The sequence below is a fragment of the Ascaphus truei genome, chromosome 19, assembly GCF_040206685.1.
Source record: "Ascaphus truei isolate aAscTru1 chromosome 19, aAscTru1.hap1, whole genome shotgun sequence".
Taxonomy (NCBI): Eukaryota; Metazoa; Chordata; class Amphibia; order Anura; family Ascaphidae; genus Ascaphus; species Ascaphus truei.
Genome location: NC_134501.1, coordinates 10,355,517 through 10,371,249, shown reverse-complemented (window position 1 = coordinate 10,371,249; position 15,733 = coordinate 10,355,517). Strand labels below are relative to the sequence as shown.

The 15,733-nt window shown below is 58.4% G+C and overlaps 1 protein-coding gene across 1 annotated transcript in view; it reads left to right on the top strand.

Annotated features, from left to right (window-relative positions):
* The first annotated feature begins 1,696 nt into the window (after positions 1-1,696).
* The window catches only part of SNTB2 (syntrophin beta 2), a 14,224-nt gene continuing 187 nt past the window's right edge, over positions 1,697-15,733 (top strand). Inside the window, 8 exon segments of the mRNA XM_075576490.1 lie at positions 1,697-2,284; positions 10,195-10,396; positions 10,976-11,171; positions 11,997-12,139; positions 14,065-14,261; positions 14,506-14,582; positions 14,585-14,689; positions 14,983-15,733. The exon segment at positions 14,983-15,733 is cut by the window's right edge and continues 187 nt beyond it. Coding sequence (XP_075432605.1) covers positions 1,801-2,284; positions 10,195-10,396; positions 10,976-11,171; positions 11,997-12,139; positions 14,065-14,261; positions 14,506-14,582; positions 14,585-14,689; positions 14,983-15,075 — 1,497 coding nt within the window. The 5' untranslated portion in view covers positions 1,697-1,800 and the 3' untranslated portion in view covers positions 15,076-15,733.

The window sequence follows — 15,733 nt, the reverse complement described above, 5'->3', positions numbered from 1 at the left end:
CCCGGGGCTGACCCCGCTCACCACTTTGTGTCGTTTGTTTCACTTGGTTGTCTTTACCTGTTATTAGGGCTGACATTAAGATCTAATAACATTAATATATTCAAAAATATTATGAAATATGGGACAATCCTAAGGGGTTTCACAACCTTTTCCTGGCCTGCGTACACATACCGATAATGACACATACCGATAATTACACATACCGATAATTACACATACTGTTATATTTGTAGTGTAAACAATATGTCGTACGTCGTGTGATTCTCTCACCACTTTTGTACTGCACTGCGGTATCTCCTGGCGCAGTACACACGGAGTTAATGGGTTAATTCGTGACTGACACTTTTTTAAAAAAAACCCTTTTGGTGTCCAAAGGTCAGTCTTGGCTTGTGTGTCCTGTGGCTGTCACTTTCAGCCTGTGTGTGTCATGTGGCTGTCACTTTCAGCATGTGTGTGTCCTGTGGCTGTCACTTTCAGCCTGTGTGTGTCCTGTGGCTGTCACTCTCAGCTTGCGTGTGTCCTGTGGCTGTCACTTTCAGCCTGTGGCTGTCACTTTCAGCCTGTGTGTGTCCTGTGGCTTTCACTTTCAGCCTGTGTGTGTCATGTGGCTGTCACTTTCAGCCTGTGTGTGTCCTGTGGCTGTCACTTTCAGCCTGTGTGCGTCATGTGGCTGTCACTTTCAGCCTGTGTGTCATGTGGCTGTCACTTTCAGCCTGTGTGTCATGTGGCTATCACTTTCAGCCTGTGTGTCATGTGGCTGTCACTTTCAGCCTGTGTGTGTCCTGTGGCTGTCACTCAGCCTGTGTGTGTCCTGTGGCTGCCACTCTCAGCTTGCGTGTGTCCTGTGGCTGTCACTCTCAGCTTGCGTGTGTCCTGTGGCTGCCACTCTCAGCATGTGTCCCTTGTGGCTGTCACTTTCAGCTTGTGTGTGTCCTGTGGCTGTCACTTTCAGCTTGTCCCCTGTGGCTGTCACTCTCAGCTTGCGTGTGTCCTGTGGCTGTCATTCTCAGCTTGCGTGTGTCCTGTGGCTGCCACTCTCAGCTTGTGTGTGTCCTGTGGCTGCCACTCTCAGCATGTGTCCCTTGTGGCTGTCACTTTCAGCTTGTGTGTGTCCTGTGGCTGTCACTTTCAGCTTGTCCCCTGTGGCTGTCACTCTCAGCTTGCGTGTGTCCTGTGGCTGTCACTCTCAGCTTGCGTGTGTCCTGTGGCTGTCACTCTCAGCTTGCGTGTGTCCAGTGGCTGTCACTCTCAGCTTGCGTGTGTCCTGTGGCTGTCACTCTCAGCTTGCGTGTGTCCTGTGGCTGTCACTCTCAGCTTGCGTGTGTCCTGTGGCTGTCACTCTCAGCTTGCGTGTGTCCTGTGGCTGCCACTCTCAGCATGTGTCCCTTGTGGCTGTCACTTTCAGCTTGTGTGTGTCCTGTGGCTGTCACTTTCAGCTTGTCCCCTGTGGCTGTCACTCTCAGCTTGTGTGTGTCCTGTGGCTGTCACTCTCAGCTTGTGTGTGTCCTGTGGCTGTCACTCTCAGCTTGTGTGTGTCCTGTGGCTGCCACTCTCAGCATGTGTCCCTTGTGGCTGTCACTTTCAGCTTGTGTGTCCCCCGACGGGCACTAGGTGGCGCTGCCCCGGGATGGGCCTGCGTCTCCCTCTGGCAGTCACTAGGTGGCGCTACCCCGGGATGGGCCGGGCCTGCGTGTCCCCCGGCGGTCACTAGGTGGCGCTGCCCCGGGATGGGGACGGGCCGGGGCGGGACACCAGGAGCCGCCGCCCGGCAGGAAGTGTCCCCGTCTCTCCCCGCTCACCATGGCTGTCTGGACTCGAGCCTCCAAGTCCGGGCTCCTGGACCTCCTCCTGCAGGACCACTGGGTCCGGGTCCAGACCGAGCTGACCAGCGAGACCCTGAGCCTGGCTTCGGAACCAGAACCCAGCGGGGCGCTCAACGGGCTCAGCAACGGTACCGAACCGGGCAGCAGCCCCCTCCGGGACCCGGCTTCCCCCCCCACCTCCCCGCGGGCCGGGGGTTCGGAGCCCGGTTCCGAGCCGGTGAGGCGGGTCCGGGTGGTGAAGCAGGAGGCCGGCGGGTTGGGGATCAGTATTAAAGGCGGGCGGGAGAACCGGATGCCCATCCTCATCTCCAAGATCTTCCCGGGGCTGGCGGCGGACCGGAGCCGGGCGCTGCGGGTCGGGGACGCCATCCTGGCGGTGAATGGGTCGGACCTGCAGAACGCCACGCATGACCAGGCCGTGCAGGTGCTGAAGAAAGCGGGCAAGGAGGTGACGCTGGAGGGTGAGGAAGGGGCAGCTGGGGCATGGGTGGGGGGTGCCCCTGCGCTGACCTACACTGACCCTGCGCTGACCTACACTGACCCACGCCCCTGCACTGACCCACACCCCTGCGCTGACCTACACTGACCCACGCCCCTGCGCTGACCTACACTGACCCACGCCCCTGCGCTGACCTACACTGACCCACGCCCCTGCGCTGACCTACACTGACCCACACCCCTGCACTGACCCACACCCCTGCGCTGACCTACACTGACCCACGCCCCTGCGCTGACCTACACTGACCCACGCCCCTGCGCTGACCTACACTGACCCACGCCCCTGCGCTGACCTACACTGACCCACGCCCTTGCGCTGACCTACACTGACCCACGCCCCTGCGCTGACCTACACTGACCCACGCCCCTGCGCTGACCTACACTGACCCACGCCCCTGCGCTGACCCACACTGACACGCACACGGGCAGACCTACACTGACCCACGCCCCCGCGCTGACCCACACTGACACGCACACGCGCAGACCCACCGCTCCCCTGTACTATACTGTGTGTGGCAGTGAAGGGGGATGGGGGGTATATTTTGCAGGTGATGTTTATATGAAGCTATTTTCTGCTTGGCACAGCCTCTCTACCCCAGAGGGCAGGGTCCTGGTGGCAGAGCGCAGGGTGCAGAGCGTTGGCTGCAGAGGGCAGGGTCCTGGTGGCAGAGCGTTGGCTGCAGGGTCCTGGGGGCAGAGCGTTGGCTGCAGGGTCCTGGGGGCAGAGCGTTGGCTGCAGAGGGCAGGGTCCTGGTGGCAGAGCGTTGGCTGCAGGGTCCTGGGGGCAGAGCGTTGGCTGCAGAGGGCAGGGTCCTGGTGGCAGAGCGTTGGCTGCAGGGTCCTGGGGCAGAGCGCAGGGTGCTGGCTGCAGTGCACAGAGCGCAGGGTCCTGGTGGCAGGGTGCAATACGCAGGGTCCTGGTGGCAGAGCACTGGCTGCAGAGCATAGGGTCCTGAGGGCAGAGCACTGGCTGCAGAGCGCTGGGTCCTGGAGGCAGCGCAGGGTGTTGCTCAGAGTCTGAGGGGGGGGGGGGTCTGTAAGAAATCTTGCTCTGCTGACAGATCTTTCTCCAACTCGGCAGCTCTGCCACAAACAAAACTTTCTGTCGCAACTTTAAGCTCTTCCCTGCAGAGCATCGCATCCTGTGCGCAGCTCTTCCCTGCAGAGCATCGCATCCTGTGCGCAGCTCTTCCATGCAGAGCATCGCATCCTGTGCGCAGCTCTTCCCGGCAGAGCATCGCATACTGTGCGCAGCTCTTCCCGGCAGAGCATCGCATCTGTTGTGCTGCTCTTCCCGGCAGAGCTTTGCATCCTGTGCGCAGCTCTTACCGGCAGAGCATCGCATCCTGTGCGCAGCTCTTCCCGGCAGAGCATCGCATCCTGTGCGCAGCTCTTCCCGGCAGAGCATCGCATCCTGTGCGCAGCTCTTCCCGGCAGAGCATCGCATCCTGTGCGCAGCTCTTCCCGGCAGAGCATCGCATCCTGTGCGCAGCTCTTCCCGGCAGAGCATCGCATCCTGTGCGCAGCTCTTCCCGGCAGAGCATCGCATCCTGTGCGCACCTCTTCCCGGCAGAGCATCGCATCCTGTGCGCAGCTCTTCCCGGCAGAGCATCGCATCCTGTGCGCACCTCTTCCCGGCAGAGCATTGCATCCTGTGCGCACCTCTTCCCGGCAGAGCATTGCATCCTGTGCGCACCTCTTCCCGGCAGAGCATCGCATCCTGTGTGCGCACCTCTTCCCGGCAGAGCATTGCATCCTGTGCGCACCTCTTCCCGGCAGAGCATTGCATCCTGTGCGCACCTCTTCCCGGCAGAGCATTGCATCCTGTGCGCAGCTCTTCCCGGCAGAGCATCGCATCCTGTGTGCGGCTCTTCCCGGCAGAGCATTGCATCCTGTGCGCTGTCTGTCCCAGTGTTTACTGCATGTGATTCTAATCTGTTTTATCTCGCCATTAATATTTGGCATCTTCCCCCTCCCCCCCCCCTCATATATACGTCTGTGTCGCTGTATATCAGGCAATAGGAGATATAGGGAGGAGTTATATGGGGTAATAGGAGGAGATATAGGGAGCGGTTATATGGGGTAATAGGAGATATAGGGAGCGGTTATATGGGGTAATAGGAGATATAGGGAGCGGTTATATGGGGTAATAGGAGATATAGGGAGCGGTTATATGGGGTAATAGGAGATATAGGGAGCGGTTATATGGGGTAATAGGAGGAGTTGCTGGTCCCCCGGTGTCACCGCTGGTCCCCCGGTGTCGCCGCTGGTCCCCCGGTGTCGCCGCTGGTCCCCCGGTGTCGCCGCTGGTCCCCCGGTGTCGCCGCTGGTCCCCCGGTGTCGCCGCTTTTCTCCCGGTGTCGCCGCTGGTCCCCCGGTGTCGCCGCTTTTCTCCCGGTGTCGCCGCTGGTCCCCCGGTGTCGCCGCTTTTCTCCCGGTGTCGCCGCTGGTCCCCCGGTGTCGCCGCTGGTCTCCCGGTGTCGCCGCTGGTCTCCCGGTGTCGCCGCTGGTCCCCCGGTGTCGCCGCTGGTCCCCCGGTGTCGCCGCTGGTCCCCCGGTGTCGCCGCTGGTCCCCCGGTGTCGCCGCTGGTCCCCCGGTGTCGCCGCTGGTCTCCCGGTGTCGCCGCTGGTCCCCCGGTGTCGCCGCTGGTCCCCCGGTGTCGCCGCTGGTCCCCCGGTGTCGCCGCTGGTCCCCCGGTGTCGCCGCTGGTCCCCCGGTGTCGCCGCTGGTCCCCCGGTGTCGCCGCTGGTCCCCCGGTGTCGCCGCTGGTCTCCCGGTGTCGCCGCTGGTCCCCCGGTGTCGCCGCTGGTCCCCCGGTGTCGCCGCTGGTCCCCCGGTGTCGCCGCTGGTCCCCCGGTGTCGCCGCTGGTCCCCCGGTGTCGCCGCTGGTCTCCCGGTGTCGCCGCTGGTCCCCCGGTGTCGCCGCTGGTCCCCCGGTGTCGCCGCTGGTCCCCCGGTGTCGCCGCTGGTCCCCCGGTGTCGCCGCTGGTCCCCCGGTGTCGCCGCTGGTCCCCCGGTGTCGCCGCTGGTCCCCCGGTGTCGCCGCTGGTCCCCCGGTGTCGCCGCTGGTCCCCCGGTGTCGCCGCTGGTCCCCCGGTGTCGCCGCTGGTCCCCCGGTGTGAGCAGTAATGGGAAAGTTAACATGTTACTCGGCCACATTTGGGAGGGGGTGACTGGTTTGCCTGCTGCACTGAAGGGGTTACAAACCCGCCCAGCTGGAAACACTTAGCTGATCACATCTGGAGGGGGGGCAGGGTCCCCAGGCACTGGGTGTGTGTACAGTGCGTGTGTATGCGTGCGTATCTTTATATAGCACACACAGCTGTACTTTACAAAGAGACAGTACAGGGAATTATAATACAATAAGTGTAACAAACAAAGTCAGACAATAGGAAAGGAAATCCCTGCCCCGGAGAGCTTACAATCTAAGTGGTATGATGGGTGACTTCCAGAGACAGCAGGTGAGGGAATAAGTGCTGTAGATGGCAGTGCTTGGCCACAATGGTTGGTAGGAGTGACTGTGGGTGTGGGACAGTAGCCAGGAGTGCAGTGTTTTTCAACCAGGGTTCCTATGAGCCCATGGGTTCCCTGGGCACCACTAATCTCTAAAGGGGTCCCTGTAATTTTCAGGTCATTTTAAAATTGTACCAGAAATACAGAAGAATTTACAATGCATCTGATCTCAGACGCGCTATTAGAGAGGGTTGGGGTTCCTTACAATGCATCTGATCTCAGACGCGCTATTAGAGAGGGTTGGGGTTCCTTACAATGCATCTGATCTCAGATGCGCTATTAGAGAGGGTTGGGGTTCCTTACAATGCATCTGATCTCAGACGCGCTATTAGAGAGGGTTGGGGTTCCTTACAATGCATCTGATCTCAGACGCGCTATTAGAGAGGGTTGGGGTTCCTTACAATGCATCTGATCTCAGACGCGCTATTAGAGAGGGTCGGGGTTCCTTACAATGCATCTGATCTCAGACGCGCTATTAGAGAGGGTCGGGGTTCCTTACAATGCATCTGATCTCAGACGCGCTATTAGAGAGGGTCGGGGTTCCTTACAATGCATCTGATCTCAGACGCGCTATTAGAGAGGGTTGGGGTTCCTTACAATGCATCTGATCTCAGACGCGCTATTAGAGAGGGTTGGGGTTCCTTACAATGCATCTGATCTCAGACGCGCTATTAGAGAGGGTTGGGGTTCCTTACAATGCATCTGATCTCAGACGCGCTATTAGAGAGGGTTGGGGTTTCTTACAATGCATCTGATCTCAGACGCGCTATTAGAGAGGGTTGGGGTTCCTTACAATGCATCTGATCTCAGACGCACTATTAGAGAGGGTTGGGGTTCCTTACAATGCATCTGATCTCAGACATGCTATTAGAGAGGGTTGGGGTTCCTTACAATGCATCTGATCTCAGACCCGCTATTAGAGAGGGTTGACGTTTCTTACAATGCATCTGATCTCAGACGCGCTATTAGAGAGGGTTGGGGTTCCTTACAATGCATCTGATCTCAGACGCGCTATTAGAGAGGGTTGGGGTTCCTTACAATGCATCTGATGTCAGACGCGCTATTAGAGAGGGTTGGGGTTCCTCAGAATTTCACATGGGGTTCCTTAACCAGAAAACGTGTATTGAAATGCTTAATTTGAAAGGTGAGTTTTAAGGTTTGTCTTAAAGATGGGGGGAGAGAGGGTGCTCGGCGTATACCGAGTGTGAGGCAGTTCCACAGGTAATGGGGCAGTGAGGGGAAAAAGGTTTAAGGTGAGAGCAGCAGAGGTGGAAAGGAGTTATGGGCAGAGCGTCTTCGACTGAGACATTGATTGAGCCACCTGTGCTGAAGCAGGGATATTCATAATAGCTGGCCTGCTGGTGGCCCTTGATGACTGAGTTTGAGACCTCTGGGTTAGATCATTGTGTGCTTTGGTGAGCCCAGTCTTTGTTGAGTGAGCTGTACAAAAGCCAGATTGTGAAGGGTCCAGGGGGGCATGGGAATTGAGAAAGTTGGTCATACGGGAGAACATTGTATGTTCCAGCAGTTTTGGAGGTGAAAGGCAGGAGGGGTACAGGGTGATAGTTAGTAAGGAGCATAGGGCCTAGGGTGTTTTTGAGAATAGGTGTGATCGCCGCACGCTTAAAGAAAGAGGCGAGATTGCCATAGGACCGGGATGAATTCAAGATGTGGGGTCCGAGACGGGAGTAAGAGTTCTGGTGAGGTGTGAGGGGATGGGATCGGGAGGGCAGGTGGTGGCAGAGGGAGGAGAGAAACCGCTTATAAACGTCCAACTCTGTAATTAGAGAAATAGTCAGGAGTGGGAGAAGAGGAGGGGGAAATGACGGAAGGAACCGCAGGGTGGGTAACATGCACCTTGCCTTTAAAAGTGCTCCGCGGCTGGAGGAGAAGGTGTAGTGTGTGTAGTGTGTGTAGTGTGTGTAGTGTGTGTAGTGTGTGTAGTGTGTGTAGTGTGTGCACTGCGCGTGTGCATAATGTATGTGTATGTGCAGTGCATACAGTTGGGGGAGGGACAGGACATTGACAACTCAAAAAGCTTTGTATAAACATTGGAGACATCAGACACCCCAAATATATCATCCCCAGCCGGTGCCGGTGACGCGGTGTAGCACGGTGACGCGGTGTAGCACGGTGACGCGGTGTAGCACGGTGACGCGGTGTAGCACGGTGACGCGGTGTAGCACGGTGACGCGGTGTAGCACGGTGACGCGGTGTAGCGCGGTGACGCGGTGTAGCGCGGTGTAGCACGGTGACGCGGTGTAGCACGGTGACGCGGTGTAGCACGGTGACGCGGTGTAGCACGGTGACGTGTTGTGGCACAGTGATACACATTGTATCGACCTGATGTGTCGTCGTCGTCGTCCCGCTCCCCATCACAGATCCGTTCTGAGCCTCTGCTCACTTAGTACATTCTTCCCACGTCTGCTCATTACAACTCGGACACTTTCTCCCAAGTGATGGAGACCTCCTGCATGCTCTCTCTTCCCCCTCCCCCCCTCCCTGCGCGCTCTCCCCCCCTCCCTGCGCGCTCTCCCCCCCCTCCCTGCGCTCTCTCCCCCCCTCCCTGCGCTCTTTCCCCCCCTCCCTGCGCTCTTTCCCCTCCTCCCTGCGCTCTCTCCCCCCCTCCCTGCGCTCTCTCCCCCCCTCCCTGCGCTCTCTCCCCCCCTCCCTGCGCTCTCTCCCCCCCTCCCTGCGCTCTCTCCCCCCCTCCCTGCGCTCTCTCCCCCCCTCCCTGCGCTCTCTCCCCCCCTCCCTGCGCTCTCTCCCCCCCTCCCTGCGCTCTCTCTCCCCCCCCTCCCTGCGCTCTCTCTCCCCCCCCCTCCCTGCGCTCTCTCTCCCCCCCCCCTCCCTGCGCTCTCTCTCCCCCCCCCCTCCCTGCGCTCTCTCTCCCCCCCCCCTCCCTGCGCTCTCTCTCCCCCCCTCCCTGCGCTCTCTCTCCCCCCCCTCCCTGCGCTCTCTCTCCCCCCCCTCCCTGCGCTCTCTCTCCCCCCCCTCCCTGCGCTCTCTCTCCCCCCCCTCCCTGCGCTCTCTCTCCCCCCCCCCTCCCTGCGCTCTCTCTCCCCCCCCCCTCCCTGCGCTCTCTCTCCCCCCCCCTCCCTGCGCTCTCTCTCCCCCCCCCTCCCTGCGCTCTCTCTCCCCCCCCCTCCCTGCGCTCTCTCTCCCCCCCCTCCCTGCGCTCTCTCTCCCCCCCCTCCCTGCGCTCTCTCTCCCCCCCCCTCCCTGCGCTCTCTCTCCCCCCCCTCCCTGCGCTCTCTCTCCCCCCCTCCCTGCGCTCTCTCCCCCCCTCCCTGCGCTCTTTCCCCTCCTCCCTGCGCTCTCTCCCCCCCTCCCTGCGCTCTCTCCCCCCCTCCCTGCGCTCTCTCCCCCCCTCCCTGCGCTCTCTCCCCCCCTCCCTGCGCTCTCTCCCCCCCTCCCTGCGCTCTCTCCCCCCCTCCCTGCGCTCTCTCTCCCCCCCCCCTCCCTGCGCTCTCTCTCCCCCCCCCTCCCTGCGCTCTCTCTCCCCCCCCCCTCCCTGCGCTCTCTCTCCCCCCCCCTCCCTGCGCTCTCTCTCCCCCCCCCTCCCTGCGCTCTCTCTCCCCCCCCCTCCCTGCGCTCTCTCTCCCCCCCCCTCCCTGCGCTCTCTCTCCCCCCCCCCTCCCTGCGCTCTCTCTCCCCCCCCCTCCCTGCGCTCTCTCTTCCCCCTCTCTCCATATACGGTCTCTCTAATCCTTCTTTTTTCTCCAGCAGAGAATATAATCTCCAGACAAAGCGTTAATACCCCGGCTGCCAGAAATAGGGAGGCGGGAGTGCCGGAAAGAGAGGGCAGAAAAATCAGCATTAACTCCATGAATGTCTCTCTCTTCTCGCCCTCTCCCCCCCCCCACTCTCTCTCACTTCCCCCCCCCCCCCAATCTCTCTCTCTTCGCCCTCCCCCCCACTCTCTTCTCGCCCCCCCACTCTCTCTCTCTCCTCGCCCCCCCACTCTCTCTCCTCGCCCCCCACTCTCTCTTTTCACCCCCCCTCCCCCCCCTCTCTCTCCTCACCGCCCCCCCCCACTCTCTCTCCTCGCCCCCCCACTCTCCCCCCCCCCCCCACTCTCTCCTCGCCCCCCCACTCTCTCTCTCCTCGCCCCCCCACTCTCTCTCTCCTCGCCCCCCACTCTCTCTTATCACCCCCCCTCCCCCCCACTCTCTCCTCGCCCCCCCCCCCACCCTTTATCTCTCCCTCTCTCCCCTGTAAGTTCCTCCTTGATTTATTTGCGGGTGCCTCAGGTAGCGGGGTGCCGTTAACCTCCTCAGTGCCAGTGCGTTAGAGCGGCTGTTGCGTATCTGAATGCTCTCACCGTCAGTGTGTGACATGTCCTTGCTGTCCCCACAGTGAGCTTCCTGCACGAGGTGTCCCCCTACATTCGGAAGGCGTCTCTGGTGGGTGACCTGGCATGGGACAGCGCTGACCCTCGCACCCCCACACACAGCAATGACACGGGGTCTCCCAAACACAACACCAGGGACTGCAAAGTCATCCCCCTGAAAATGTGCTACACAGCGCGGAACCTCAGCATGTCCGACCCGGAGGGACGGTGAGTGTGCGCGCGTCGGATGTACACGCGTGTGTGCGCCGATTGTACGTGTCTGCCGGATGCACGTGTGTGTGTGCGTGCGTTCCGGATGCGCGTGCATGTCGGATGTTCGCGCGTGTGTGCGCCGATTGTACGTGTCTGCCGGATGCACGTGTGTGTGTGTGTGTGTGCGTGTGCGTGTGTTCCGGATGCGCGTGCATGTCGGATGTACATGCGTGTGTGCGCCGATTGTACGTGTCTGCGGATGCACATGCGTGTGTGTGCGCGCGCGTGCATGGTGTGTGTGTGTGCGCGCGTGCGTTCCGGATGCGCGTGCATGTCGGATGCACGTGTGTGCGTGCCGGATGAGCGTTCATGTGTGCAGGAAGTGCGTGCGTGCCGGATGCGTGTGCGTGCTTTCCAGGTGCACGTGCGTCGGTGGGTGTCGGATGCGTGTGCGTGCCGGATGTGCGTGGGGGTGCGTGCCGGATGCACATGCGTGTGGTGTGCATGCCGGATGCACGTGTGTGCGTGTCTTTTTTTCCTCCCTCTTCATACTCGCTCCCCCCCTTTTTCTCTCTCTCTCTCCCCCTCTCTCAGGCTGGTGGAGGTGCGCTCTCCTGACGGCTGTCACTCCCTCGTGCTCCGCTGTAGAGATGCAGCATCTGCGCTCTGCTGGTCTCAGGCTCTGCACAGTAACATCACGGCTCTGCTGCCGCAAGTCCTGGCTGAGACGCAGTGCATGCTGGGAGCCACAGGCGAGGAGCTCAGGCACCTGGGCTGGGTGGCAGAACAGGTGAGTAAAAGGGTCGCGGTGGGTCACGCACGGTCACGCAGAAGGCTTCTGCCTCATGTCTCTGCATATGTCATCTGCTCTCTCAGTAAACTGCGCTGCCTCTCTCTGTTTCACTCTCTCAGTAAGCTGCGCTCTCTCTGTAAGCTCTCTCTGTAACTCTCTCTGTTTCGGTCTCTTTCTCTCAGTAAGCTGCAGTGTCTCTCTCAGTAAGCTTCTCTCTCCGTAAGCTGCGCTGTTTCGCTCTCTTTCTCTCAGTAAGCTGCAGTGTCTCTCTCAGTAAGCTTCTCTCTCCGTAAGCTGCGCTGTTTCGCTCTCTTTCTCTCAGTAAGCTGCGCTGTCACTCTCTCAGTAAGCTTCTCTCTCTGTAAGCTGCGCTGTTTCGCTCTCTTTCTCTCAGTAAGCTGCAGTGTCTCTCTCTCAGTAAGCTGCGCTCTCTCTGTAAGCTGCGCTGTTTCGCTCTCTTTCTCTCAGTAAGCTGCGCTGTCTCTCTCTCAGTAAGCTGCGCTCTCTCTGTAAGCTGCGCTGTCTCTCTCTCTTTCTCTCTCTCAGTAAGCTGCGCTCTCTCTGTAAGCTGCGCTGTTTCGCTCTCTTTCTCTCAGTAAGCTGCGCTCTCTCTGTAAGCTGCGCTGTTTCGCTCTCTTTCTCTCTGTAAGCTGCGCTGTCTCTCTTTTTCTCTCTCTCAGTAAGCTGCGCTCTCTCTGTAAGCTGCGCTCTCTCTCTCTCTTTCTCTCAGTAAGCTGCGCTCTCTCTGTAAGCTGCGCTGTTTCGCTCTCTCTCAGTAAGCTTCTCTCTCTCTCTCACTGTCTAAGCTGCGTTCTCTCTCAGATGTCTCAGGATGCCGGACGCTCTCTCTGGAAGCCTGCTCTCGCTGCGGTCTCACAGAAAGATTTTCTGCTCTTTGATTCAATGCCCAGGAGCAGAGAGCAGTGGGGGAGTCCGAAGCAGAGGCTGCCGCTGATCTCCACCAGGTGACGGGTGTGAGCGCGTGTGAGAGCGCGTGTGAGAGCGCGTGTGCATGTGTAATCCCTCTTATTTCCCTGTAAGTGTCAGGACGGGCCCTGAGTCCATCCTCCCTTACTATACCATAGTCAGACCCACAAGACAATAAAAACCAGGCAAGACTTTGTGCGCGCGCGTTTATTAGCAAATGCTGTATGGTTAGGGGCAATCTTAACCATGTGGACCCTATTGGTATAGAAAAGCACACGATGTATACACAATACACAATGACGCAGTTGTCCATGTTGTTAGTCCCAGTGTGCGATTGTTTGTAGCACTGCGTTGGGGGCTCTTATATCACTTACTGGTGTGTACAAGCGTCTGTGCTGAGGTCTCCTTATAACACATCGTGTGTGGGAGATCTGTTTCTGCAGCCCTCTCACTTCCACCTGGGCTGTCTCTGTGTGCCTCTTAGTCTCTCTCTCTCAGACTGTCCTTGGCGGTCTCTCAGACTGTCCTTGGCTCTTTCTCAGACTGTCCTTGGCTCTTTCTCAGACTGTCCTTGGCGGTCTCTCAGACTGTCCTTGGCGCTCTCTCAGACTGTCCTTGGCGCTCTCTCAGACTGTCCTTGGCGCTCTCTCAGACTGTCCTTGGCGCTCTCTCAGACTGTCCTTGGCGCTCTCTCAGACTGTCCTTGGCGCTCTCTCAGACTGTCCTTGGCTGAGGCAGAGTGTGGGTGTAGGGGTGACAGTGAGGGAGCGCGCGTGTGTGTGTGTATGACAGTGAGGGAGAGTGTGTGTGTGTGTGTGTGTGTATGACAGTGAGGGAGAGTGTGGGTGTAGGGATGACAGTGAGGGAGAGTGTGGGTGTAGGGATGACAGTGAGGGAGAGTGTGGGTGTAGGGATGACAGTGAGGGAGATTGTGGGTGTAGGGGTGACAGTGAGGGAGCATGTGTGTGTGTATGACAGTGAGAGAGTGTGTGTGACAGTGAGGGGGAGAGTGTGTGTGACAGTGAGGGGGAGAGTGGTGTAGGGATGACAGTGAGGGAGAGTGGGTGTAGGGATGACAGTGAGGGAGAGTGTGCGTGTGTGTATGACAGTGAGGGAGAGTGTGCGTGTGTGACAGTGAGGGAGAGTGCGTGTGTGTATGACAGTGAGGGAGAGTGTGGGTGTAGGGATGACAGTGAGGGAGAGTGTGGGTGTAGGGATGACAGTGAGGGAGAGTGTGGGTGTAGGGATGACAGTGAGGGAGAGTGTGGGTGTAGGGATAACAGTGAGGGAGAGCTTGGGGGTGGCAGTGGAAGCGGGAAAGAGTTTTAGCTCTGTTTTGGACATGTTAAGCTTCAGGTAACGGTGAGACATCCAGGAGGAGATTGCAGAGAGACAGTTGGAGACACGGGACAGGAGAGGGGGAGAGGTCAGGGGAGGAGAGGTACATTTGGGTGTCATCGGCACATAGATGATACTGAAAGCCAAAATATTGTATCTCCAAGAGAAGAGGTGCAGAGTGAGAAGAGCAAAGGGCCCAGGACAGAGCCTTGTGGGACCCCAACAGAGAGAGGGAGTGAGGAGGAGGAGGAAACACTGAAGGGCGTGGTTGAATAGGTAGGACGTGAGCCAGGAGAAGGCTGCGTCACGGAGGCCAATGGAGTGGAGAATGTTTAGGAGAAGTGGGTGATAGACGGTGTCGAAGGCAGCAGAGAGATCCAGGAGAATACACAGTTTATACTGCTACTGACACAAAGCTATGCCCTCTCTGAGCCCCCACATCCCAGCACGGCCCTCCTCTCTGGGAAGTGTGTGTGTGTCCTTGACTTTTCAAAATGCATATGAATGGCGTGTCACTGTCGCTCTGTGTGTTAAATTGTGTCACTTGGTGTGTGGCGCTGTCACTTGGTGTTAAGGTGTGTGTGACTGTGTGTGTCACCATGTGTCTCTGCCTCCTCACTCTTAGGCTCGTACACTCTGGCCCCGGGCACAGCTCCCCCTCTCTGGGGTCACACCTCACCTTTGCCACGCGCACGGGCTCCGCTCAGGGCATCGATATACGCGTGTTCCGTGCGGAGACTCACCGGGACCTCTCCACGTGGACACGGGCGCTGGTGCAGGGCTGCCACGCTGCAGCTGAGCTCACACGCGAGGTTACAATCAGTAAGTGACCGGCCAATCAATATCTGATCAATAACAAAGTGACCAGAGTTATTTAGCTTCAGATAGACACAGTATCTCTCCATACGGAAACATGTATGTACATACAGAGCATCACACACGGGGTCCGCCCATTCCCTGCAGAGGGTCCAGCACGGTGCTGTGTATATCTCACAGGCAGTGCCAGTACCTCTGGCTGGAAAGAAAGCTGTAGTATCCGTGTGACATGTGACATGTCTGTGTGCAGGCTGCTCTCTGTGTGGGGAGGAGGTCTCGCTCTGCATACACTATGACACGGGATTCACGGTGTGTCGGGGGGGCCCCCGTCGGGGCCCGTGCTGCACAGGTACGCCTTCGAGAAGCTCAGGATGTCGGCAGATGATGGAATCAGGAATCTTTATCTGGACTTCGGGGGATCTGAGGGAGAGCTGGTGAGCTGTGTGTGTGTGTGTGTGTGTGTGTGTGTGTGTGTACACGTGCGCGCGCTGGTGTGTCTGTGCGTGCGTGTAGGATGCAAGTGTCGGTGAGTACTCATGACTTTATTGCACCTTATTCATTGAGATATTTCTGTTACTTTGCTTATCTGATGCAGATGTGTGTACAGAATGCATGTGTGTCTGTGTATATCTGTGCTGTACAGATGTGCGCTATGTATGTGTACACATGGGCATCTGTGTATGTACGCGTCTCTGCCACTCTAACTGTTCTCTCTCCCCCTCCGCAGGCTCTGGATCTTCACACGTGCCCAAAGCCTGTTGTTTTCCTGTTGCACACGTTCCTGTCTGCTAAAGTAAGCCGCATGGGGCTGCTGGCCTGACCCCAGTGCGCCCTCCGCAGGAAACACAAATAACACACGCGCAGGGCTGTCCCCTACCTCCCCCCCGTCAGTGCCTTCCACCGACAATCATAAACAGGACAATATACCAACCAAGGGGCACCACGGAGACCCCGCCGACCACACGTGTGTGCATTAACGGAGGGGCCTGTGTCCCCGACCCACTGGGTAACAGTGTCAGACAGGAGGGAGCTATGGACCATGGAGTCTGTCCCTTCCCCCGCAGGGTGACAGACCAAAGCCACCGACAGAGGTGTCACCTCCAATGACTGAAGTCAGTCGAATTTGGGGGCTCTGGACCAAAAATTGCATTTTAATTGAAAAGTGCTGATTATTTTTTTTTTAATGAACGAATCTTCTTTGACGCCTGAGACATTTAAGCTACAAATCAGTCAGCGTTGACGGGTGAGGACCTATGCCCCATCAGGCCGTCCCTCCCACTACAGGGAGACAGTGGCACCAACCAAAACAAGGGACTTTTTTGGACACAGAGTCTGTCCCTCCCACTGCAGTGACAACCTGGGAATATTAAGCCATATTATCACCTGACCACATGTGCCTTCCCATCGTATCGCTGCCTTAACAAATGTTTAGTGCGCACAACTCCTAATTATAGATGATATATACATACATATATACA